The 22,643-nt window shown below is 48.9% G+C and overlaps 8 protein-coding genes across 8 annotated transcripts; 3 read left to right on the top strand and 5 right to left on the bottom strand.

The window, feature by feature from the left end:
- Nucleotides 1-2: 2 nt before the first annotated feature.
- Nucleotides 3-7,955, bottom strand: LOC6536636 (zinc finger FYVE domain-containing protein 26 homolog). The gene is made up of 8 exons (XM_002097172.3): nt 7,520-7,955; nt 5,674-7,461; nt 4,337-5,615; nt 2,580-4,279; nt 2,264-2,522; nt 1,139-2,208; nt 950-1,077; nt 3-879 (listed from the first exon to the last, which is right to left on the bottom strand). Exons 1-8 carry the CDS (start codon nt 7,592-7,594, stop codon nt 450-452), a joined length of 6,729 nt encoding a protein of 2,242 aa, XP_002097208.1. The 5' UTR covers nt 7,595-7,955; the 3' UTR covers nt 3-449.
- Nucleotides 7,956-8,318: 363 nt separating this feature from the next.
- Nucleotides 8,319-10,802, top strand: LOC6536635 (neither inactivation nor afterpotential protein G). Its single transcript, XM_002097171.3, has 6 exons — nt 8,319-8,445; nt 8,498-8,632; nt 8,710-9,986; nt 10,040-10,251; nt 10,319-10,359; nt 10,507-10,802. Exons 1-6 carry the CDS (start codon nt 8,427-8,429, stop codon nt 10,614-10,616), a joined length of 1,794 nt encoding a protein of 597 aa, XP_002097207.1. The 5' UTR covers nt 8,319-8,426; the 3' UTR covers nt 10,617-10,802.
- LOC120321956 lies at nt 10,367-11,064 on the bottom strand (the record flags this gene model as incomplete). The annotated part of the gene is given in 2 exon segments (XM_039376324.2): nt 10,367-10,937; nt 10,939-11,064. Coding segments are annotated over 2 exon segments (222 nt in total), but the record flags the coding sequence as incomplete, so codon positions are not given.
- Nucleotides 11,065-11,455: 391 nt separating this feature from the next.
- LOC6536634 (sodium-coupled monocarboxylate transporter 2) lies at nt 11,456-13,938 on the top strand. The gene is made up of 8 exons (XM_002097170.3): nt 11,456-11,896; nt 11,960-12,025; nt 12,166-12,440; nt 12,506-12,755; nt 12,812-13,192; nt 13,258-13,442; nt 13,499-13,682; nt 13,734-13,938. Exons 1-8 carry the CDS (start codon nt 11,537-11,539, stop codon nt 13,794-13,796), a joined length of 1,764 nt encoding a protein of 587 aa, XP_002097206.1. The 5' UTR covers nt 11,456-11,536; the 3' UTR covers nt 13,797-13,938.
- A 130-nt stretch (nt 13,939-14,068) lies between these two features.
- LOC6536633 (importin-9) lies at nt 14,069-17,688 on the bottom strand. The gene is made up of 6 exons (XM_002097169.4): nt 17,417-17,688; nt 16,687-17,334; nt 16,212-16,630; nt 15,604-16,155; nt 14,755-15,543; nt 14,069-14,692 (listed from the first exon to the last, which is right to left on the bottom strand). Exons 1-6 carry the CDS (start codon nt 17,553-17,555, stop codon nt 14,180-14,182), a joined length of 3,060 nt encoding a protein of 1,019 aa, XP_002097205.1. The 5' UTR covers nt 17,556-17,688; the 3' UTR covers nt 14,069-14,179.
- Nucleotides 17,689-17,812: 124 nt separating this feature from the next.
- On the bottom strand, nt 17,813-20,234 carry LOC6536632 (ATP-dependent DNA helicase 2 subunit 1). The gene is made up of 2 exons (XM_002097168.4): nt 19,461-20,234; nt 17,813-19,202 (listed from the first exon to the last, which is right to left on the bottom strand). The coding sequence occupies exons 1-2, from the start codon at nt 20,131-20,133 to the stop codon at nt 17,980-17,982; spliced, it is 1,896 nt and encodes a 631-aa protein (XP_002097204.1). The 5' UTR covers nt 20,134-20,234; the 3' UTR covers nt 17,813-17,979.
- A 166-nt stretch (nt 20,235-20,400) lies between these two features.
- LOC6536631 (prefoldin subunit 3) lies at nt 20,401-21,408 on the top strand. The gene is made up of 3 exons (XM_002097167.3): nt 20,401-20,586; nt 20,664-21,058; nt 21,125-21,408. The coding sequence occupies exons 1-3, from the start codon at nt 20,500-20,502 to the stop codon at nt 21,225-21,227; spliced, it is 585 nt and encodes a 194-aa protein (XP_002097203.1). The 5' UTR covers nt 20,401-20,499; the 3' UTR covers nt 21,228-21,408.
- A 178-nt stretch (nt 21,409-21,586) lies between these two features.
- LOC6536630 (39S ribosomal protein L40, mitochondrial) lies at nt 21,587-22,471 on the bottom strand. The gene is made up of 3 exons (XM_002097166.4): nt 22,330-22,471; nt 22,020-22,265; nt 21,587-21,959 (listed from the first exon to the last, which is right to left on the bottom strand). The coding sequence occupies exons 1-3, from the start codon at nt 22,353-22,355 to the stop codon at nt 21,641-21,643; spliced, it is 591 nt and encodes a 196-aa protein (XP_002097202.1). The 5' UTR covers nt 22,356-22,471; the 3' UTR covers nt 21,587-21,640.
- Between the last annotated feature and the right edge of the window lie 172 nt (nt 22,472-22,643).

Genomic DNA, 22,643 nt, shown 5'->3' with positions numbered 1-22,643 from the left:
TGTTTCTGGGTAATAAACATATAACAGTATAATATAAAAAATAACAATAAATATAAAATACAGTACAATCAATAATATAATTTGGTTACTTGCTGGGAGAGTCTTTTTGAGCTGTAGGGTGGAATACTTGCTGGCCCTTTGGAAAGAGTAAAATTGATCTACATATATGTTAAATTCTAAAAACAAATTATCTATGCTGGACCAGTTACAAAACAACTTTGGTCCTCACTAGGTGCATACTCAAATGATGATTTCCAATTCCAAATAATATATGTACATCTGACACTCAATTGAATTGAGCTTGAATTCGCTTAGATATGTAATGGTCTTTTAGAACGCAGGAGGTCTCAAGGATAGAAATTCATCATTTGGTATTTATCACAGCTAGTGAATCCCAGAAACAAGGGGTTAATAGGTTAATAATATGTTATTGCTCGAGGGTTAGGATATCACAGAAGCGTTGGCGGGGCGCTGAGCTGCAGCTTCATCTCGCAAAGTTTCTTGATGTGAACCTGACCGGTAAGCTCGGCCTGCCTCAGGATTCGCCGTATATCCGCCAATCGCTCGTGCTTGTTGGCCAGCAGATAGGCGGACTTAAGCTGCCCAATGTAGATGTAGGAGGAGACCCGCAGCTCCACGCTGCCGATGCGTTTAATCAACCGGTCCAGCATCTGCTTGGTCTCTGGAGCACTGCTGTGCACAGCAGCATTTATGGCAATCGAGAGTATTTCGTCGGACTCCGTGGAAATGCCTCCGCCGTTGTTGCTTCCTATGCAGTCCAGCAGGCGCTCTACCTCACCCAAGCGCTGATTTCTCGACAGGTACTTAGCAGTGGCTCCAAACACCTTTATTGCAGCCAGCTTGTAGTCCTGCATAATGCTAAGTATTTGGAAAAATAAAACAATTTTAACGAGGATTGCGATCACGTTTTTCCTATCAATATGCTTACCCGTAAGCCAGGCCAAAACCTTCGTCTATGTTCTTGCCGCACATGAGGATCAGAATGCAAATTTGTATACGATCCGCAGCGCCTTCAAATAGAGTCGGCAGAGTTCCTCGACTGGACTCCAGTCGAATCTTTGTGGAGGAAAATTTTGGTATCAGTAAAAGTAAGAATAAGCATAATTCTCGACAGTACCTGCTTAAGAGTTTGTATAGTTTTCAGTGGCTCATCTTGAGCTTGTTCTCGTTCACACTTGTCCAAGAACTTTGCCACCTCCAATTGCCGCCGGATGGTATTGATGTGTCCATTGAGAGCCCTGGCATCCATTTGCATGGCGAAGCAGGCACCTCTAACGCTCGCTGTGCTACTTACACTGTTTCTGCGACCCTGCTGTCGTTGCAGGTGCTCCCACTCCGACATATCCAGTTCTCCCTGAAGGTGCCTGAGGGCCGCGAGCAAGTGCTGGGCGTTGGAATGCAGCTTCTGAAAGTTCTCGCACTGTAGGGCGTAGAACTTCACACACGTCATGCTGGCCCGGATGGGATCCTTTAGCAGCAGCTGCAGTTGGTACAGCGAACTGAGTTGCTGCTGCTGCTCCAAATGGCGACAGGTCTGCAGCAACGGCAGGCGCCAAGCAGTGAATTGAGCATCGTCCAGCTGTTGCAGTTCGTCCATCAAAACGTTTAGACCGCCGTTGGCCAATTGCGGGTAGAAAATTTGATGAATGAAGAGATCCGCATCCAACTGCTGGTGCTGCCAGTAGCGAAGTGCTGCCCGCAGTTCTTCACGACGCATTAGAAAGGTAAGAATATCGCCGTTACTGCCGTAGGTAAGCACATAGTGCAGTGATTCTTCAAAGCCGCGCTCCTGCCGGCGACTTTCCTCGCTAACTGGCATTTGGCCACCATAGTGCCCCTTGGTTAAGTTCTTAAGTCCTGCCAGCGCGTTCATGATGTTTAAAGCTGGTTCCTGGAGCGGACGTTGCTGAACGTAGGGCTCCCGACGCCGTGTGAAGAGTGAGGCCAGCGAAGAATTCGAGCTACGAATAAGAGAGGCACGGTGAAGGGTCTCCGGTTGAGGTTGAATCTGAGGAATGGCGGCTATCAGCTGTAGGATTTCCTGGAGAAGTGCTGGACCGCGCTGTGGCCGCTTTCTGGGCAAGAGCACTGCCTCCGCCGAAGCCCCTCCGAACATGTTCTTACAGATGCTGCTGTTCAGTTGCTCACTTGAGAGGCGAGTCATGCAGTGAGCAAACTTTTCGCGGGCTAAAAAAGAGTTTAACTTATTTTTGGTTTTAGGACAGTAATGTCTTGATTTTACCTGCATCATAGCAACCGGCACGAAGGCAGGCCAGTCCGTGGGCTGCCATTACGCCGGTGGTGGCGAAACCACACTTCAGATGCACCTCCAGAGCTAGAGTCCAGTGCTCCGCTTCCACCAAAGCGTCTGCGAGCTTGCGCAGATTGTGGTTGTTGAGAGGTCCAGTTGGGATCAGCGACTCACAGCCCTGCTGCACCACTGCCATAATAATTTCCGAGTGCTCACGAATGTTTTCCAACTCTACTGGTGCGCCACGAACCTAGCATATGTGAAACAATATAATTACAACTTCTTTAGTTAAAGACGGACAACCAACCTTTGCGGCGAAAGCCAAACAGTTTATCATCTTGGCCACCAAGCCGTAGTCCACCTCTGGATTGGGCACGATTAGCTTTTCCAGTTTGCGGCAGTGGAAGAGGAGCAAATCAACGCAGCTGCGCTGCTCGACATGATTGCGAAGTATGGACAAACTGAGGGCCACACTGGGAGCGTGTTCATAGGAGAACTCCTCGCGCAGCAGTTTGTCGTGTGTAATAATCCCACTTAGTTGCCATTTGCAGGAATCACTCCGTCCAGAAGACTTCGATCCTAGTCCCGAGGTAGCACTTCGCTCACTAGAAGTGCCATCTCCTTGATCCTTGACAGCCGTGCTGCTCGCACAATCGTTGCAAATGCGCACCTCCAGCTCGTCGTAAAGCTCTGGGATGCGAATTCGATGGGTGGAGCAGGCGTAGCACACCACCCGCCCACACCTACGGCAGTGATGTCGCCGCATCAACATAGTAAAGGCTGCTCGCCGGCAGCACATGCAGTGGCTGGCCTCCTCGTCGCGCGTCCACTGCTGGCGGTTGGGTGCTTGCTTGGGCATTACGAACGCCCCACATAGTGAGTCCAGTGAGTTATGCACATCTGTGCCAAGAGAACTCGGCTCGGACGCAGCACGCACATTTGCCACATGGTAGTCCAGAGCTTTGCTGGCATAAATTCGCAGTAACAGGTCCAAGCAGTCCTGGCCCACAAAGTGATCCTGCTGGTAGGAGTTAAAGTTCAGCAGAATAAAAGCCTCCGATGTTGTTTGTCCCAGTTGAAAGCGTAACTTTGCGGGTGTTTCTCCAGCTCCACTTCCTGAACCTGCACTAGACTGCACATCGTAAACATGACCTGTTTTCTCAAAACAGTACGGACACGGACCTAATGGTCGCTCCTTCAGCAACTTGGAACGCGCCGCATCTAGTAGTTTTCCCAGCAATTCAAAGCGAGCATTCATCACCAACTGCTCTACGATGAGCAAGGGATGACGGAGTAATTTCCAAAACTGAGACCGCTCAGTCGTATCCATTTGTCGCAGGAACTCAAGGGAAAGCTGATAGTTTCTGTAGAGACGCGGATCACGGGCGTGACCCTCCAGGTAGTCAATTACCCACTGCAGAAGCGGCAGCGACCTAAACTTATCCTTGTGTGTATCCAGGAAATTCACCAATGGGTTGGGTGGAAACATCTCCACAATACCCAAAAGAGACTCATCCAGCTCCTCGCCATCCCTCAATTCCAAAAGAGCATCCAACAGGGTGAGCAGGCACACCCTTTGCTGTCCAGCAGACCCAGCAAGGAATACCACTCGACTCCACTCCAAACAGAGACCAAATCGCCGTCTCTGCAGCAACTGCTCGAAGATCACATTCGGCGTCTGACGTCCAAAGTCATAGGCCTGCGGCCAGCTCTCGAATTTAAGAAGAGCCGACACTCTGGCATATATGGTGATGTCTGACAATGTGTGCTCCAGTTCACTGCGCAGGGCGGGGGCGATTGCCTCAGCCGCCGAGCGGTGCTGCAGGGTTCGTTCTATTAGCTCCTTGGCCTGCTGACTGCTGGGAATGCGCGTGAAGTGCTCCTTGAGCAGCTGTGCCCGCCGTCCGAGATTGCCCATGTGGACTACGAGATGTATATTTCCCGGATCTTTTTCGATTAGATCCCCAATAAGTTGGTCAATCTGTGACTTAAGCTGCTTTGGGAAATCTGAAAGAAACGAAAGCTTAAAAAGGTGGAAAGAGAAAATACGTTGGTTATATCTACCTGTTTGTCCACCTATTCCAAGGAGGAGAATCTGCAATAGTTGTTCCCGATCCGCCACCAACTGGTCGAGATGTGCACTTTCCAGCTTGTATGCGTTCAATGCGGCCAGCACACGGTTCCCGTCGTGCATGGAGGCCAGAACCTCCACCTCAGGTAGATGAACCAGCTGACCCAAGAAAGAGAAGCTTAGTCCCGCATCGCCATCGGGAAGACTGCCTAGCTGTATGGCCAGCAGTACTTGAGCCAACAACTGATTGTGTTGCGAAATATAGTTGTGAATAGATTCCTGCTTTTGCGGAGCCACAACGCGTGGTAATCGCTTTGTTGGTTCCTCGCCCAGTTGGGGGCAGATATTTAGAGCAATCACGTGAACGAGATTAAGGTGTAGTGCCGAAACACTTGCCTCGATCTCCAAGGGAGTTATGCCACACTCGTAGATCAGTTCGCCAATAACTTCGTAGGGATCGTTGCGAAGCAGCTGGGTTGTGTGATACTCCAGGTTGGGATCCCTGAGCTGCAAGAGGCGGGCTAGTTGTTGGACATATGTGCAGAAGCGGGCGTAGTAGTTGTGGCGCGAACGCAGCTGTTGGAATTGACTGGCGTTAGAGCGCAGCTCCTGTCCATGCGAATATTCGGATGGCTCCTTTTGGTAGAGCGTTTGGAACGCAGCCTCCCGTTGGAGTTGTAGAGCCAAGACTGCCGGCCTCAGTGGATAACTCTTTAGAGAGAGTAACTCATTCAGCGCAGCCTGCTGACCAGATCGCTCAAGCAAACGCATGCACTCACAGAGATTCTGCAGGAGATTCATGGCTCCGAGATCAGACGAACCAGACGAGCTACACGCCTCATCGCTGCCCTTCTTCTGCTGCTGTTGGCGTCGAATGACCAATAACAGGTTGCTTGTGATTTCCCGATTGAAGCCCAGGTTCACAATAAGATCGCATATGATTAGGGCATTCAGATTGCGTTCCTCGAACTGCTGTAGGAGTCCCTGTTGTGCGCTTGAATTGTGCCGCTGAATGAGCGCTTTTAGCTCTGGGCTTTGCTGAAGACGCTGAGCCTGCGCAAAGTTGTCCACAACGCTGATGATCTTGGACAATTCAAAGCCCTTGGCTGCCACGCCCTTGATTTGCTCCACGGTGGTCTCCCCAGAGTTCGCCTGCTGCCCCTCTAAAATCTGGTAGTTGGCGTAGATGGCAGACAGTTTCTGCTTCACCAGCTGCTGCTGTTCCATGAAATGCAGTTCACGGTTCAATTGGCTCTGCTCCAGATGAAACGTCTGAAAAAATATGTAATTTCGTTACTGTACAGAAATGGTATTGTTGATTGGTGCTTACCTCGATGATCTGCTTGACATCGTTAAAATTCTTCAGTGCCAGCGCCATGATGGCTAATTGTTCGGGCGTGCTCAGCATTTTGGGGATAATGGACCGCTCACATGGAGAGGTAACACAAGAATTTTTCCTACTGCCACTGCCACTAAGTAACTGTGCCCGTGCCCGCAGCTGCTCCATGGTGAGGCCACCATCCACGGATGCTTTGCCAGCTACCCCTCCACTAAAGCTGACCGCCCGGCGCTGCTTTCGAGCCTTTCTCCGGTTAAGGCTGGATGCGTGGTTACTGCGTTCCCGGCTTTCGTCATCGCTGGAGGCCTTCTCCTTGGCTGTGCTATGGAGCTGAACCAACTGGAGTAGCTGATCAGGCTCCAGAAGGCAGCTGATGGATGGCGCCGACTTGAGCAGGGACTGCTCGATCTTTTGCAAAACTCCCAACTTCCACAAAGCTTCGCTTATAGCATCCACCAGTCGCTGAAATCTGCCTTGATGCTCCGGGGCGCACTTGTAGTCTTGTGAATGAAGCTTTTTGGTGACAAATGCCTTAAGAAAGGTAAAAAGTGCGTGCAACTGGGCCGATCGGCAGATGAATCCATAGCGGGTGCGCTGGCTGTGAACAGCGGTTGGACGCGATGTCGATGCAACGTCATCATCGACGTACTGTTCATCATCTTCCTCGTCATTCTCGTCATCTTCCCTTTTCCTCTGAGTATTCGGTTCAAGCTGTTCCCAACGAAGAAAAACCAACAGGAAGATGTCTTCCAGCAGGGAGCACAAGGCGCCTAGCTGATGCAGTTGCCTTAACTGCATGGAGAGCTGTACCAGCTTGGTCTTCGTTGTTTGTTCGCCCTGGTCGAGGACCACATTGTACACGTGACAGAGAGCGGTGTAGTAGCTCAGAATCTCCACCTCCTGCTGATGGTGACACTTCAGTGCAGGGGTCAGCTGCTGCCATTTGTAAGTATCCTCAAGTAAACGCTGTAGCTCTTGGTGCTCGAAACTAATACCATTTTCATGGATCAAGGGCAGCACGCCCGGCGCCCGCAGAAGGGCATCTACTCTTAGCGTTTTGCTTACCTCCCGCGGACGCAGGAAATTGAGCAAAATCGAAAGGCGTTGAAAGTCAGCATAGAAAAACCGGTGAACTTTCTGCAATTCCTCAGGAACAGCGCTGACTTCAAATTCCGATAGGAATTTTTCCAGGCACCCAAGCTCGTCCAAAGTTTGCGGGCCCAGAGCAAACTCATTGGCGAGTCGCAGGATAAGCAGGTTGTTCCTCAAAGTGGCATCCTGGAAGCACTGAAAGTCCTTGAGATTTTGGCACACACTGGCTACAAAGTGCTCCCTTTGGCTGTGAGCCAGCCACAGGACCAAAAGTTTAGTTGGCGCCGCCTCAGTACATTGCGTCCGCATGGTCAGTTGCTGCTCTTGCAGCAGATCATCCAGAAGTTGTCCATCGCTGCGTGACAACATTGCCAGCATCAAGTGCTCACTGGTTACGGAATCAACCACAAGACGAGTCATCAACTTTTGACGAAGCGTAGCCGCCTCCAAAACGCTTGCCGGAAAATTGGCCAGCACACAAAGAGAACGCGGAGATGAAACATCCTCATCTAGCAGCTGACGAAGCAAGGTGGAAATTATTTGGCCAATGTGCAGCTTGGACCGTTCGTGGAGCAATTGCAGCAGTTGTAGGGCGGGATAGGGCGACGCCTGGAGCACAGTTAGCAGGGCGTTCTGGTGGGATTGAATGGGCCCGGATGATTTGCCGTGCAGCCACTGTATGAAGATCTGTAAAAAGTTCATATTAAAGTGGGTTAATTTGTGTTTGTTGGTTTTCTCCGCTCACCTCAAAGATCTGCCGCTGATCCTTGGGCAACAAATTTAAAAGCTGCTGCATATTCTCCTCCTGCTGGTCGTCCATTGCGGGACACCTGTGGCTCCTCTGGAGTGCAACTTTCTTCTGAGCTCTGCTGTTTTACTGGTGCTAATGCTAGTTCATTGTTCGAACTTCTCTGTTCTGAATTGGGTCTCTTTGCCGAGTGATCTTCCACTGCTGATTATCTGGATCTATTGTTACAGCTCGCCTTTTGTTTTCACTGCTGACCGACTAGCAGCTGTTCTGGCTTCAGGCTTCCACTGGCGACTGATAAGGGAGGCCTGCATATTACCTCGCAGAGCTTGGAGTCGATCAAATAATCCGACTCCGTCGATCTTCGGAGCAGCCGAATGCAAAAACAAAGAATTTAGGTGGCTTACGGTTGCCTGGCCAGTGATGAGAACAAATCGATAGCATTCCGAAAATCGAAGTGCAGTTGGCTAGATTTGGCGCGAAAAGCGCTGGAAAAGCTGGTGGAGAAAAGCATTTTACAGGCAAGGCTTTAATTTAAATTAAAGTATTTTGTTTAAATAGCAAGAAGAGCTACAAATTTGATGTTGTTATATGTACCGAACTAAATCCGTCTAAAATCAACGATTTTAAGTATATTAGAAATGCAATACATAAACACAAGTAATTTAGAATCCATATAGGAATCCCATCAATTTATTAATCAAATTATTTCTAGCCATTCAATGTGACGCATCACTAGCGACCATCTTTCGCCAGCAGCTCATCTCTAACCGATGTGCACTGTATTCAAATTTGGCGCCCAACCAAATCTCACCCCCTGAAGGCTTTAATTGGATTAGACCAAGTCCACGGCTGTCGGTTCTCGCATTCTAACTAGTTAGATTTCGTCATCACAGAGAACAGCATGGGCCTGAAATTCCATAGTAAGCCTCCAAGTATTGTTAAAAACTGCATCTTGAGGGTTTGTTCTTGCAGAGATCCTGGTTTTGGCGGGGATTGTAATAGGATTTCTCTCCGTCATCGTTGTCCTGGCCGGCACTTTGCTGAAGAACTCCGTACCTAATGTCTTGGCACCAGAGGAGCGGGACTTTGCATTCGACTATGTGATTGGTGAGTGCTTGATGTGAATAAAGAGTTAGATTACTGTATCATAACTTATTTGGTACCACTATTTACTTCGCATGCAGTGGGTGCTGGAACGGGAGGAAGCACACTCACATCGCTGCTGGCCAGGAACAGCAATGGGAGTGTTTTGCTCATCGAGGCCGGTGGTCAGTTTGGTCTTCTAAGTCGGATTCCCTTGCTGACCACCTTTCAGCAGAAAGGGATCAATGACTGGTCCTTCCTTTCTGTGCCACAGAAACACTCCTCCAAAGGTCTCATCGAACAGAGGCAGTGCCTCCCGAGGGGCAAAGGACTGGGTGGTTCCGCCAATCTGAATTACATGCTGCACTTCGATGGTCACGGACCGGATTTTGATTCCTGGCGGGATCTTCACAATCTAAGCGATTGGGGCTGGGCCCAAATGAGATCCTTCATGTCCGCCGCCAAGCCCAAGATCCCAGATATGCTCGAAATTCCCCGTCGCTACTCCAAATTAACTGAAGCTTTGGACGAAGCGCAGGCGCAGTTTGCCCACAAGGATTGGAGCTTTCGACGCTCTTTGTATAACATAAGGAATGGAATGCGTCATTCAGTGGTACAGCAGTTCCTTAACGCGGTGATCCATCACTCCAATCTGCGACTGCTGCCCGATGCTTTGGTTAAACGGATTCAACTTTCCCCAAGCCCGTTCCTCCAAGCGACCTCGATTCTCGTGGGGATTAAAGACGAGGAGAACAGGGAGAAAGAATTCAGCATCGAGATAAGAAGAGAGTTAATCCTCTGTGCCGGAGCTTACCAAACTCCGCAGCTCCTGATGGCATCTGGAATCGGAGACGTATCCGCCCTGAACAAATTGGGTATTCCCGTTCAACATAGTTTGCCTTTGGTGGGCCAAAACCTGCACGACCACTTCAATCTACCACTTTTTGTATCAATGGGAGTTACTGGTCCCTCACTTAACCAGAATACTCTGTTGAATCCCATGACTTTGATTAACTATATGAGCTCGGGCACGGGACCCTTGGGAAACTTTGGAGTGCTGGGAAATGTGGCCAGTTATGGAGGATCGGAGTCACCGCCCTACGGCATAACCTTCTTCGGAGCCGGTGCCATCGATGAGTCTGCTCTGATGTCAATATCGAATTTCAAGGGCCCAGCATTCCGGGCGCTGTTTCCACGATATTACAATGCCTCCCAGGAGGGATTCGTGGTCATTTCCAGCTGCCTGCAGCCAAAGTCTCGCGGATCTGTGGGACTCCTTAACCGACACATGCGGAGAAATCCTCTGATAGATCCGAACTATCTTAGCAGCGAAGAGGATGTGGCCTGCACCATTGCCGCCATTCGAAGTGCAGTCGAGGTAAGTTGTTAAATATGTCTTAAAGACTGTTGTTACGTGAAGTTTCATTTCAGCTGGTCAACTCGACTGCCTTTGCTACACTGCATCCACGCATCCATTGGCCGCGCGTGCAGGATTGCTCCAACTTCGGTCCGTTCGAGCGGAATTTCTTCGACAACCGTCCATCGGATCACTACCTGGAGTGCCTGATGCGGCACGTTGGCTTGGGATCCCATCATCCGGCTGGCACATGCGCCCTCGGTAGCGTCGTGGACTCGCAGTTGAGGTAAAAGTGTTCCCAATTTATTGCCCATAAATGTAAGAGTTGATTTAATAAAACATTTCGTTCGCAGGTTACAAGGGGTATCCAATGTGCGGGTGGTGGATGCTAGTGGTAAGTTCTAATTATTTCCATTTTATTTAAACTCAAAATTCAAATTCAACTACATACACAAGTATTCAAACTTAGTTAATCACATACAATTTGTCTAAACAGTAAATAAATAAATAATAATTATTTTTTTTGGTTTATTCCTCCAAGTCCTGCCACGTCCGATCTCGGGAAACCCCAACTCGGTGGTGGTGGCCATCGCGTTGAGAGCCGCCTCTTGGATTCTGAAGAGCGAACTGCAGGCCGGCGATTTGAAATGAATGAAATTCTCTGGGAGATTGATGCAAATGCGTTCAAGTTGAGGGACAACTGCACTGAGCAAAATCAGGAGTTCACAATTTACATTTAAGTAGTTAAGAACTTTTTTAAGGAATTCAAAAATACTTTCCAAACATGTTTTAAATTTTTCAAATACTTTAAGATATTATATGTGTTGTACTAACATACTTACAAACATGCTGTTTTATATAATCTTGCATTCTTCATTATAAAATACTTTCTCGGATGCTCTGGTTTTTTGTAGTGCTCTGAACAATAGCTCCCACCGATTTGCCGGTGATCTTGCACTTGATCCCACATCCCACTCCGAACCCCACGGTCGATCTTCTGGCTCTCTGCCAGGTGGTTCTATGAATGACTATATACGTGGTAAACCTCGAGTGGCGCATGGCTCCCAATCAGTTCTTGTGCAACATCAGTAAAAATTAGGCGTTACACTTCCGGCTCCGGCGGTGGGCCATGCCGATCCGTGGTGCAACCTCCGGGATTTGGTTGTGATTGGTGCCGAGATTGAGATTAAGGTGCGGCGCCTGTGCTCTTGGCGAATTCTCGAAAGATCAGTTTGCGTACTGGGTGACAGTGACATAATTGTCTACAAGGGGATCTGTGACGATCCCAGTGGGATTTGTGCCAGTGCCCGCCAAGTGGAGCGATGATCAATGAAACGTTCCCGGAACTGAGAGACGGAGGTGTAGTAATTCTCCCGACCCGCCGGCTTAACTAAAGATAGTCGCAGCCCCGTGCCCCGTAAAAACTAAATTACCCCACAATTGATAATTGAGCGGAATTGAATTGAATCACAGCCGCCTAAGCAGAGGCACCCAAATCTGGGCTCAGTGAGCCATCGACCGACCTGAGAGTCGGACATCCATCCATCCATCCCATCCAGCGGATAGAAACCATGTCGAACATCGAGGAGGTGCTGGGCGAGCTGCAGCGCTTCGCCTGGCCGGATTATGTGGCCTTCGTATCGATGTTCCTGCTCTGCATCGGCATCGGCATATACTTTGGGTTCATGAACAAGTCCGTATCCGAGGACGACTACATGCTGGGAGGGCGAAAGATGTTGGTCATTCCCATCGCCTTCTCGTTGGTGGCCAGCTTTGTGTCCGGCATCACGCTGCTCGGCCTGCCCACGGAGGTGTACTCCTATGGCGTCCAGTACCTTTACGTATCCTGCGGCGTCATCGGCATGGGCGTGGCTATGGGTGTCTTCTATCTGCCGGTATTTCACGACCTAAACATTACCTCCACATACGAGGTGAGTTTCATTTGAGAACACTATGATAACTGCCAAGTTACTTTTTGGATTATATCTGGACAGTATCTGGAGGTTCGCTTCGATCGGAGGTTACGCCTTTACGGATCCGTGATGTTTGCCATAATGAACGTGAGTAAATGCCAGAGATGGTGCACCCATTATTCACTTATCTGCGCTTTTGTTCACGGATAAATTATTTACCTAAATTGTTACTATGCACTTGAACTTCATTGATTGAACCTTCACTGATGATACCATTTATCCCACAGGTGGCCTATCTGCCCATCGTGATCTATGTTCCGGCATTAGCCTTCAACCAGGTGACGGGAATTGGAGTACACACGATCACGCCGATCGTGTGCATCATCTGCGTCTTCTACACGAGCTTGGGCGGATTGAAGGCAGTCGTCTGGACGGACGTGGTGCAAGCCATATCCATGCTGGGTGCACTGTGCCTGGTGGCAATAAAGGGCACCCGCGACATTGGAGGAGCTGGAGTGGTTCTGGAGCGGGCTTGGAACAGCGATCGCCTGGAGGCGCCAGAGTAAGTCTATCATAGTTCATGTTTTCAAATTGGGAATCCTTTTGGGCTTTTTTTTGTACCTACAGCCTCAGCATCGATCCAACTGTGCGCCACACGTTCTGGTGCCTGTTTTTCGGAGGGATCGTCTACTGGACGCAGACCAACGCAGTATCACAAAACATGATCCAAAGGTACCTGTCACTCCCGTCGCTCGGCGATGCCAGGAAGGCGCTGTGCATCTTCTGCGCGGGTGTGCTCGTCCTAATGGCGCTCTGTGGCTACAATGGTCTGCTAATATACGCCACCTACCAGAACTGTGATCCGCTGACCACCAAGGTTTGTTCAGTCATCAGTCCCTTTCCTTACCTAATGGAATATCCATTCCATTCCAGCTGGCAAAGGCCCGAGATCAGCTCCTGCCTCTCTTCGTGATGAAGACCCTAGGTGAGCTTCCGGGCATGACTGGCCTCTTCATTGCCGGCGTCTTCAGTGCCGCTCTGAGTTCCCTCTCCACCTGCCTCAACTCCATGTCCGCCGTGGTGCTGGAGGACTTCGTCAAGCCGTACGTGAAGAAGCCGCTCTCCAGCTCCGCGATCAACTGGATAATGCGGCTGGTGGTCGTCGGAGTAGGTGTACTCTGCGTGTGTCTCGTCTACGTGGTGGAGCACATGGGCACTGTCCTCCAGCTGACCATGAGCCTGGAGGCGATCACGAACGGTCCACTGTTTGGCATCTTTACCATCGGTCTCTTCCTGCCTTGGATTAATGGAAATGTGATTTCATATAACCCAATAGCTTTTGCAGATCTATAGTATCTCAAATCTCATATCATTTTCAGAGCGCCTTGCTTGGCGGAATTATGGGGTTAATAGCCATGTCCTGGGTGAGCCTCAATGCACAGTGGGCCATCGCCTCTGGAGCCATTACTTACAGCACGAAGCCGCTAAACGTGGAGCAGTGCGACTACAGCTTCAATATGACCACCAGTCTGGCCAACACAACTCATCTGGCAGCATCTGCACAGTAAGAATGCAATATCCACATACTAAAGCATTTTCTACGATTCTCCAAATCTATAGGGAAATTTTTCCACTCTATCGGATCTCGTACATGTGGTACACCACTTTCGGTGCCTCCATTACGATTATCGTGGCACTGCTGGGCACCTTTGTATTTGGCAAAAACAATCCCAACAAAGTGGATCCAGTGTTACTCACGCCCTGCATACGAAAGTTCTTTGCTTTTGGCTCGGAAAAGCACATGGTAAGTTAAATGAAACTTGCCGAATGGTGCACTCATTTCATATCCCCACAGGATGCCTTCAAGCCCGACATTCCACTGCAGCACAAGCTCCGTAACGACGAGGTGGCCTTATGATCAAGCGAACTCAATCCTAGCTGGCTACACCAGCATCTAAAGCTGGGCAAAAGTTTCCATTTTAATCCAAACAATTTCGATCCGTATTGTTATGTTACAAGTTCAAAATATATAACTACATTTTTTGATTTTTTATAACCAAGCACTTGGATTTCTTAATTATTTTCTTTAACGTTTGCCAAACAGGTTCGAATTCTTAAAGCCTCCTAAACTACCCACTAATAATTTCAGGATTTCGTTATTAACTTTTATCTCCACTCAAAACTAGCTTATTAATAAAATATATAAATGTATATTCATTTCAAGAGTTAGCAACAATACATAAATATGAATAACACAATATTACGAACAATACACACACAGAGAGGTTCCCGAGCTATACCCTACTTCTGCTGGACCTTGCTAAGCAGGATGAGACGTTCACCCTCAGTGAGGTGTTCATAGAAAGTGGGAAAGTGTTCGTTCTGCGTGAAGGTGGTAAGGAACTTCTGCAGGTTGTCGGCTATGTCGCCCTGGTAGTTGGTTTCCTTAAGCAGCTCCTGCAACAGGTGTTCGTCATCGGCGTTATCCTCGTCCGCCTCGAACAGATCGGAGATGTAACGCGGCTTGGCCGGATTGCCGGGCGCATCCTCATCATCGCCGTCCTCTTCGCTGTCCGTAAGAGGTTCGTCGGTCTTGCTCTCTTGGAAGTGCTGGTACTCGGAGATCAAAACCTTAAAGATCTTGACGAGCGCCGGAATTGTTACCCACTTCTGGGTTGTAGCCGCCACGGAGCGAGTACGTCTGCGCGTATCAGTGGGATCGTCCACCAATTCTTTGAATGTTATTGTGGTCAAACGGTTGTCCTGAGTGGCCACACCATATTCAAACAGCTTGCACAGTGCCATGGTGGTGACCTGTAACAAGAAAAGTTAGTAAAATTAAGTTATGTTTGGAAATTGGAAGTAAGTTCACTTACCTTGCGCTCGTAGTTTCCGAAAAAGGAGTTCTGGCGAGAGAGCCAGTTGGTGAGAACGAACTGCATTGCTGGCTCTCCGTTGGGTCCGGGAACGGTGGACAGAAAGTTGAGCACGGCGTCCATTTGCGTCAGGAACAAATGGGCGAAGATTAAAACAAGATTCATAATCACTTTTAGGCACTCGAGGTTCTGCATTTTGCTTATCACAGCCTTCAGCAGCATGTCCACATTCTGGCCGAGCATGCTTCCCATCTTGGTGATAATAGTGATGACGAGGCGTCCAATTTGGCCGGCCGCCGTCATTTCGCTGTTCATCGGATTCAGCAGCACAGTGGCCACAACCTGCATAATGCAGTTGATGCCCTCTCCGTTCTTGTAGCTGCAGATTTGCTCCGGGGAGACATTTATAAAGCTGCGCAGGCACTCGCCGCCGGCTACCATGACAGAATGGTCGTCCGTGTGTAAAACGCAGTTAATTATCGCCGGAAAGGCTGTCTCTAGCAGGGTATTGTTCAGCGGCGGCTCCGTGTAGCGGACGATTGTGTTAAGAACGTCTAGGGCAATATCCTGCTTTTCCGTGGAAGCTGCTCCTGTCAGCCCCAGAATGCTCACGATAGTTGGTATAAACTTTTCCTGTAGCGGTCCTAGGCACTCCTTGCGCTGACATAGTGCTTTGATAAGATCCTGGACAGTTTCGAGCACATAAGGATCTTCAGTGTATTTTAAGAATACAGCAATGGCCAGGGGAGTAATCTTTGCCTGGCTAGCGAAGGCAAACTCAGCATCGAACTGGGAATTAAAGATAAATGGGTTACATATGCAGGCAATTAATGCTTTTTAATCACTTACTTTAACCATGAAAGTCAGGGCTTCCATAAGCAAAGCTAGAACTGTTGCCCTGCAACCCGGCACTAAAGCCATAATTCCCTCTAGGAAACCCGGCAGCTTTGAGACCAACAAGGTTCGCTTCTCACCATCGATTGTTTCGTTCGCCTGCAGGAAGCCATTCAGGGTGCGCACTGCGCTGATCCTTAGGATATGAGACTTTTCCGGAGACAGGCTGCACAGCGTAACATCAAGGATCTCGGTCAACATTTGTGGATTGTACAGATCCGACTTAGAGTAGATGCTCAAAGTCCAAAGGGCACGACCAACAAGTGGCGGAGATTCCTGGTGTACAAGCAAATTCCGAACAATGGTCAAATAGTTGAGGAGGTCAAACGTAGACTCGCCGCCGAGAATGACGTCGCGAAAAGCGTGCACGGCATCCATGCAGGCCTCCTGGATCTTCCACCAGTTGGGATTGTTGGCCGCTTTTTCTGCCTCGGCCACACTAAAGTGCCTGCCCAATGCCTCCTGCAATGGCTGAATCGCGTTGGCTCCGAACTCGTCGTTAATGGCCTGGAAAACATATTAATCTGATGGTGAGGTCTTCAAGAAAGAGTTTTCCCACTCACCAGGAGGACATCGCGGCCGCACATGCGCACCGTAAGTTCCACACCGCCATCGTCTTCATCATCCACGAACTTTTCCGGATCATCCTGCCAGTCCTCCAACTGCTCTTCACTCAGCTGAATGTAAACAATGGTTATGTATATAAGGTCGGCCAGCACATTCTTGATGCTGCCACGTAGTTTGTTGCATGTCAGTATGCAGTTGATGAACTCAAGGATCTGGATGATCAGTGTTTGGAAATTGGTCTGCTCGTCATCCTCCTCGCTGTCACCGCTGGCCAGGGGGTTTGTTTCAGTCTGGTTCACCGACACTTTCACGTAAGTCTCGGCTATTTGTGTAAGCAGCTGCCAAACTATGGGCAGAACTCGGTCCATGAAGGGGTTGATGTATTTAGGCATCTCGTTGACCAAGTGGGTAAACACTAAAGTGAGATAATCAAGTTTAGCTTACTTTCAGGAAAAATGAAATAAAACCCACCCTTGATGATTTCCGAGCGAAGAAGGAAACTGGAACCGGCACCGCTGTTCATACTCAGGTAATGCATTAGCTTGTCCATGAAGTTTGTCAAAATGGAGCTCATCATGGTGCTCTGCTCATCTTTGTTGGTGATCAGTGTTGCAATGGAAGCGAAAAGCGGTTTTAGGATGCGGATGGCCGATACTCTTGTTTTGATGGAGTAGTTCTGCTCCGAGTCAAAAATGCGATAGACTTCGGGTATGACTACTGGACCAAGTTCCTTGATCTGTTCCACGTCGTAGCTGAAATCCTGCAGTACCTGCATGGCACCATGTATGGAGTCCTCGTTGCCGCCCAGGCATTTGACAATTATATCGAACAGCTCCGTCCAGCCATGTGGATAATCCGTGGCAGCTATGGTGGAGATGGTATGTGCGACCGAGGAGCGTATCTTGGAGTTGGGATCGTACAGTCCGTTGGGCAGAATGTTACGGATGGTTCGCTTTGCCTGCTCGCTGGCCATGCAGCCGTTGGCTTTCCCTTTGACATCGTCGTCGTCGTCCGTCCAGTGGTTCTCCACGTAGCGAGTGAGCATCACGATCGCGATTTGACGGAGCGGCAGCTCGTGCGCCTGGTTCATAATGATCTCGGACAGGTAGACGCCATAGCCTGCAAATTAATGAGATGGTTAAAATGGGGCTACATGTAAACCGCGCCCAAGCCACGCCAATCTAGCTGCCCGCCAAATCACCTTCCGTATACTCCAGCTGCTTGGTCCTTTTCTCCGCCTGCTGCAGGATTCCTGTGTCCGAGCTGAGGAGGTTCTGCAGCTCCTCGATGATAGCTTGCTTTACGGAGTCCCCGCAGTCGTTTTGGAATTGCAGCGACATTCTGCGGCAGTGGTTCGAAATAAATTAATTTGCAATGTCCAATTTCGCACAAAAGAAGCCGGCGCGGCGCTATCACATGTAGTCAACTAGCGTTTCACAACACTGCTTCGTGCTAATCTAGTGACGGCAATATTTTGATTGGCAAATAATCGATTTTTAAAAATTCCTAGCTATTTTCAAAAATTGATAAGCTTGCTAAGAACAAACATTTATACGAATTTGCCTCTTTTAACTGGAAATATGTAACGATGTTAAAATCTGTTTTGATAAACAACATTTAATGATTCATTTTATAAATATTTATGTTGGTATATATTTAATTAACAATTCGGCCAACAAAGCTTTCTTATCAACTAGCAATTCTATGTTTACTAATGGTATGTACTACTAGATTGGTACAGATATATCACTTTATGGCTATTAACTAATTTTGTAGTTCCTCGATTTTGGCCACCATTTTTGCCTTTGTTGACGACTTGGGCATTGTAACATCGAAGTGGTGCTGCAGAATAAACTGAAGCTGAGTGGCCGTGCAACTCGTCAGAGCTTTATCCTTGATTAGACCCTTTACGAAATCGTATTCCTTGAGGTGCTCATCGTCGATCTTGGCCATTTTAGGAGCGCTCTCTCCCGTTGAGGCGGACTTTGCGGCTCGCTTCTTGGGGGGTTCCGCTTCTGCAGCGAACATCTCATAGTCTGGCAGGAGCTTTTCAATGCGCTTGTCCAGTTGTGAGGTGTCCAGCAGATTGTCAAGGCCTTTGGTGTCCGTCGAAAAGTCCAGGGAAAGGGCCAGAAGATTCGCCTGCAGGGCGTCCAGACTTGGGTCGTTGATGAGATTAGGCTGGTAGTCAACGCGCAGCTTCTTGATGACCTTTTTGAAAAACTCGACTTTCTTGTCTTCAGCAGTGTTTTCAGTATTGTTCCAGTCCTGCATGTCTATGTGCCGGATGTGCTTGGCCTCCGGCAAGTAAACAATCTTGAATCCATCACCGCATAGCAGAGAGCGGTAGCTCTTCTCCTCCCCATTATCCGGGGCCTCTACTGGCACAAGAGCCACATAGCGAGGCATGGACTTGCGCTTACACATGAACAGGCAAATGGCAATCTTGTCCCGCGTCAGGCATCGCTCCCACAAAGCCCGGAACAAACGCTTCGATCCGATGATGCTCTGATCATCGGGATACATGAAGTTGGACGGCTTGCTGTAGCTCACTTCCGGCATAGAGGAACGGTGCTTAAAGCCCAGCAGCATCATTTGAGGCTTGTGCAGATTGCGCACCCTGTTCATCAGTTCCGTGCTGATGCGCAGGTCCTTCCCGCCCACGGAACAAGTGTACCAACCGTCCGTAACCTTAATCTGGTACTCATGCTCGATATCCTGCGACCCATCGTCCTTCTGCTTTTGCACCGTAATCACCCGCTTGGTGCGAACAACACTGTTGTCCCTTCGCAGGATTTGCACTTTGCGCGGATAGGCGCGTCGTTGAAAGTAATTGTAGTACTGTACGGACATGGATAGGTTTGGGCCCAGATAAAAACTGAAGTGACCCAGGCATCGGCGAAGGAAATCCTGCTTCAGCTTGCGATCGGCCAGGATCTCGCGCAGCATCTGGGCATCCGGCACCTGAAAGGCGTCTAGCTCGATAGCTGTAAAAAGATGTTTCATTAAATATAAACAAATGTTTAGATTGGAATAATATTATTTACTGAAAGTAGGAATTTTGTAAGCCAATCCAAAACCACGAACCAATTGTGCTTCACTTGGACGCGGGTGAATGATTGCTTATATTTGATCTGCGAAATCTTAAAACCTTACAGGCGAAAATTGAACGCCAACGAGGGGAACAGATTTCGCACATTAAAAAACCTAAGAAATTACTCAAAAATTAAAGTTTGAGGACGTACCTCTTGACAGCGTGATGAACTCCTTGTAGAACGGCTCATAGTCAAAGTCATCGACCATGGGAATGACATGAAACTCGAACTCCTTGCCCTCCAGATCGCTGGCCTTTTGCAGGGCAGCCTGGAAGTGATTGCTGCTCGATGGATGAGGTGTACTAACGTCTGTAAGGTAGGCGATCTTGGCGTTGTTTAGTTTCTTGCCGCACTTCTCCAGCATCTCGATGCAGAGCCGGATCATAAGGTCAAACCGTCCGCAGCCATCGGGCTCCGCCAGGCCATACACATCGGCAAACTGTGTCTCCACTCCGCCCATAAACTCCAGATAGTGCTCTACAATAGGTTTAGTGAGTTGCCGCAGGGGCAGGAACACAGCGCAGTTATCCGGCATTACGATGTTGTCCAAGGCACTGGCTTCCAGCGGCGGCGGACTGTGCTTGGTGTTGGCGAAGATGAGTCCGATAAGGTCCTTGTCGTTGACAAGCATTCCGGAAACAAAGGCCGTCCGGATGATGTTCAGTGCCTCCAACAGCCGCTCCACGCCTGCTGTCTGCAGATTGGCGTCCACCACGAAAAGAATGGCCTCGCGCCCATGGAAGTCCCGCTTCATGGACACCTCCTCCTCGTCCTCGGAACCGGACAGCAGGTCCACATCGTTCTCTGGATTCCAGGAGCTCATTCTGCGGCTATTTAAGATTGCAGAAGATCTGATTTTCCGCTAATTTCACAAGCGGCCGGGCGCGTTTATCGACGCTGCGAGTGCTTATCGATTTAGATAGGGATGACAGTTACGATGGGATTTGAAAATTATTTAAACCTATTAAGCCATTTTTAATGTTTATCTAATGTCAAAGTCAAAACACTATGTATTATAAGCAGTTTATTTAATATAATTTAATTTTGTTTTTATAAGATGCCCACCTATCGATATCAGCTGTTCAATCGATTGTTCCATCCCAATTTTGACTCATCGACTTTTACAGCGGCAGGCTGACCTCCTGGAAATTAAATTGCAATTGCAGACGACAGAGTTAAAGGCATAAGGATGACTGGCATAATGGACTCGGTGGAAATGCCCAAATTACCGGAAAACCAGAAAACCTTCGCCGGGATCCCGGAGGCAGTGTTCCTGGTGAGTGGTCCTAACCTACAAGCGTGCACCTGCAGCTGGACACTGGAGGCTAATTCACGTTCGTTTGGCAATTGCAGGAGGAGATCGACTCGTTCATGGCGCAGCCGGAGAACGAAAACTGTGAGAAGGCGCTCCAGCGACTGGACGAGCAGCACGGCAAGTACCGATTCATGGCTTACAACCTGGAGGCGCGGCGGCGTAAGTTGAAGTCCCAAATTCCGGACCTGGAGCGCTCCCTGGAAATGGTCAACGTGCTTCGCAAGGAGGACGAGGAGCGCGAGACGCAATTCCTGCTCAGCGACCAGGTGTTCATCAAGACACTGGTGCCGCCCACGAAAACAGTCTACCTCTGGCTGGGGGCCAGCGTAATGCTGGAGTATCCGCTGGACGAGGCGGAGGCTCTGCTTAAGCAGAACATCACATCGGCCGTGGGCAACTTGAAGTCCGTGGAGCACGATCAGGACTTTCTGAGGTTAGTTCGAGTGCTGTTCTCCTACTTACCTGTTCTATTTACTTATTGCCTATATTGATATTTCAGAGATCAAATCACAACCACGGAGGTAAACATGGCGCGGGTATACAACTGGGGCGTGAAAAAGCGGCAGGCCGCTGCCAAGACCACCGCCACTACCCCATCCTAAGAAGCCACTCCCGTATCCCATCCCAAGATCAACATTGGTAGCAGCCACTGCTACGTCTCTCGCGTATTATTTATTTCGACAGTACACCGCAAGGGCTCGGCAGGCAATTCCACCTGGCTTATTCTTGTTCTCCACTGATAACAATAAAACCGCAACACAACGCATCAAGTTGACTCCAAAAGAGGTGCCTCTTCCGAAGGAATCTAATATTTTACTTTGGTTACTTTTTACTTTTACCCCCAGAAGTTATTGATTTTATTTGATTTCTTTGGAAAAATTCAGAAAAGGCATTTAACTGCATCTAAACCGATTAAACGGCGAATTCATTTCATTGAGAATAATGATTCGTTCACAAAATATTGGATTTAGGGTTCAGTTTATTTGAAATCTTTAACATCCGGCACTTGTACGTCTCACTTGACCTCCCACTTCATTGATTGGTGCAGGTAGTCGCCATCGGGACTGACGTAATCCTTAATGGGGGGTGTGGCAACGGGTCCTTTCACAGCGACGGGGAGCAGCTGGGGATCAATATCGATGGCCGCCTGGTAAAGCTCCTCGGACTCACTCCGCAGTTCCGCCAGTGCTTTATTTTGTGCCTGGACCAGCCGGTCGATGATCTGGAAGTCTGCTACGCGCTCGTCGTGCTTGTAGTGCGCCCACTGTTTCTTGAGGAGAGCACGTTCCTCCAACTGGGCGCTGGACAGTGGGGCTAGCTTTCTCTGCCGTTTGCTGAAGGATGGGATAGCATTAAATCTCAGTCTAAAGAGGGAAACCCGTATGGAAACCTACTCCTTTTCATCGATGAGCTCCAGTGGAACCTCAAGTTCCTCCACGGGCTTCAGTTGACGGGCATTCTTCTCCAGCCGGCGAATCTGCTTTTCGATCTTCTTCTTCTTGCGATCCTCGCGCTGCTTGACAATCTGCGGATCCAGTTTCTTCTTTTTCTTCAGGGGCTCCGCGCAGAGAACAGGAGTCGTGTGGAGGCAACGTGCAACTGCGACACCGGCGACGCCGCCACTTCTCTGCAGACCCAATCTGAGACAGAGGACAGGTGGAGAGTAAGCAATTGTGTACTTAGGGACCAGGTGCTGCCACTTACCTCGCAAAGGCGCCCAGCAGCGACATTTTTAATAAACAAATGTGGAAAAAACCTTTGCGTAATGTACAAACAGCTGTTTTGGTTGCTATACGCTAGTGATGGTCCTTCCTCAATTGACCAGTCCAATTGGAAAATCGATAGGTCCAATGTAGAAATCGGTATTGTAAAAAATACCAAAATATACCGCCGAGACGTTATTTTAAATATCTTTTAGAATTACGCATACGACATGTAGTACAAATAAGTCTTTCACAGATTTGTTACATTTTATCTTTTTTTTGGCCCCTTCTTTTACTATACAAGCCGCAATCGGA

Source organism: Drosophila yakuba, chromosome 3R (assembly GCF_016746365.2).
Source record: "Drosophila yakuba strain Tai18E2 chromosome 3R, Prin_Dyak_Tai18E2_2.1, whole genome shotgun sequence".
Taxonomy (NCBI): domain Eukaryota; kingdom Metazoa; phylum Arthropoda; class Insecta; order Diptera; family Drosophilidae; genus Drosophila; species Drosophila yakuba.
Note: the sequence above shows the minus strand (reverse complement) of the source record. Positions and strands in the feature narration are given on the sequence as shown.

Excerpts from the sequence above, each read along its gene's own strand:
- LOC6536630 (XM_002097166.4), bottom strand. The coding sequence starts at position 22,355 with ATGTCGCTGCTGGGCGCCTTTGCGAG. Across the intron at positions 22,266-22,329 it reads CTGCTGGGCGCCTTTGCGAG|ATTGGGTCTGCAGAGAAGTG; the intron begins GTAAGTGGCAGC and ends CCTCTGTCTCAG. Across the intron at positions 21,960-22,019 it reads GAGCTCATCGATGAAAAGGA|CAAACGGCAGAGAAAGCTAG; the intron begins GTAGGTTTCCAT and ends CCCATCCTTCAG.
- LOC6536634 (XM_002097170.3), top strand. The coding sequence starts at position 11,537 with ATGTCGAACATCGAGGAGGTGCTGGGCGAGCTGCAGCGCTTCGCCTGG. Across the intron at positions 12,441-12,505 it reads GATCGCCTGGAGGCGCCAGA|CCTCAGCATCGATCCAACTG; the intron begins GTAAGTCTATCA and ends TTGTACCTACAG. Across the intron at positions 13,683-13,733 it reads TTGGCTCGGAAAAGCACATG|GATGCCTTCAAGCCCGACAT; the intron begins GTAAGTTAAATG and ends ATATCCCCACAG.
- LOC6536636 (XM_002097172.3), bottom strand. The coding sequence starts at position 7,594 with ATGGACGACCAGCAGGAGGAGAATATGCAGCAGCTTTTAAATTTGTTG. Across the intron at positions 5,616-5,673 it reads ATGTCAAGCAGATCATCGAG|ACGTTTCATCTGGAGCAGAG; the intron begins GTAAGCACCAAT and ends ATATTTTTTCAG. Across the intron at positions 880-949 it reads GGTTTTGGCCTGGCTTACGG|CATTATGCAGGACTACAAGC; the intron begins GTAAGCATATTG and ends CCAAATACTTAG.
- LOC6536633 (XM_002097169.4), bottom strand. The coding sequence starts at position 17,555 with ATGTCGCTGCAATTCCAAAACGACTGCGGGGACTCCGTAAAGCAAGCT. Across the intron at positions 17,335-17,416 it reads GCAGCTGGAGTATACGGAAG|GCTATGGCGTCTACCTGTCC; the intron begins GTGATTTGGCGG and ends ATTAATTTGCAG. Across the intron at positions 15,544-15,603 it reads CCCTGACTTTCATGGTTAAA|TTCGATGCTGAGTTTGCCTT; the intron begins GTAAGTGATTAA and ends TTTAATTCCCAG.
- LOC6536632 (XM_002097168.4), bottom strand. The coding sequence starts at position 20,133 with ATGAGCTCCTGGAATCCAGAGAACGATGTGGACCTGCTGTCCGGTTCC. Across the intron at positions 19,203-19,460 it reads GTTCATCACGCTGTCAAGAG|CTATCGAGCTAGACGCCTTT; the intron begins GTACGTCCTCAA and ends ATCTTTTTACAG.
- LOC6536635 (XM_002097171.3), top strand. Across the intron at positions 8,633-8,709 it reads TGCATTCGACTATGTGATTG|TGGGTGCTGGAACGGGAGGA; the intron begins GTGAGTGCTTGA and ends CTTCGCATGCAG. Across the intron at positions 9,987-10,039 it reads CCATTCGAAGTGCAGTCGAG|CTGGTCAACTCGACTGCCTT; the intron begins GTAAGTTGTTAA and ends GTTTCATTTCAG.
- LOC6536631 (XM_002097167.3), top strand. The coding sequence starts at position 20,500 with ATGACTGGCATAATGGACTCGGTGGAAATGCCCAAATTACCGGAAAAC. Across the intron at positions 20,587-20,663 it reads TCCCGGAGGCAGTGTTCCTG|GAGGAGATCGACTCGTTCAT; the intron begins GTGAGTGGTCCT and ends TGGCAATTGCAG. Across the intron at positions 21,059-21,124 it reads CACGATCAGGACTTTCTGAG|AGATCAAATCACAACCACGG; the intron begins GTTAGTTCGAGT and ends TTGATATTTCAG.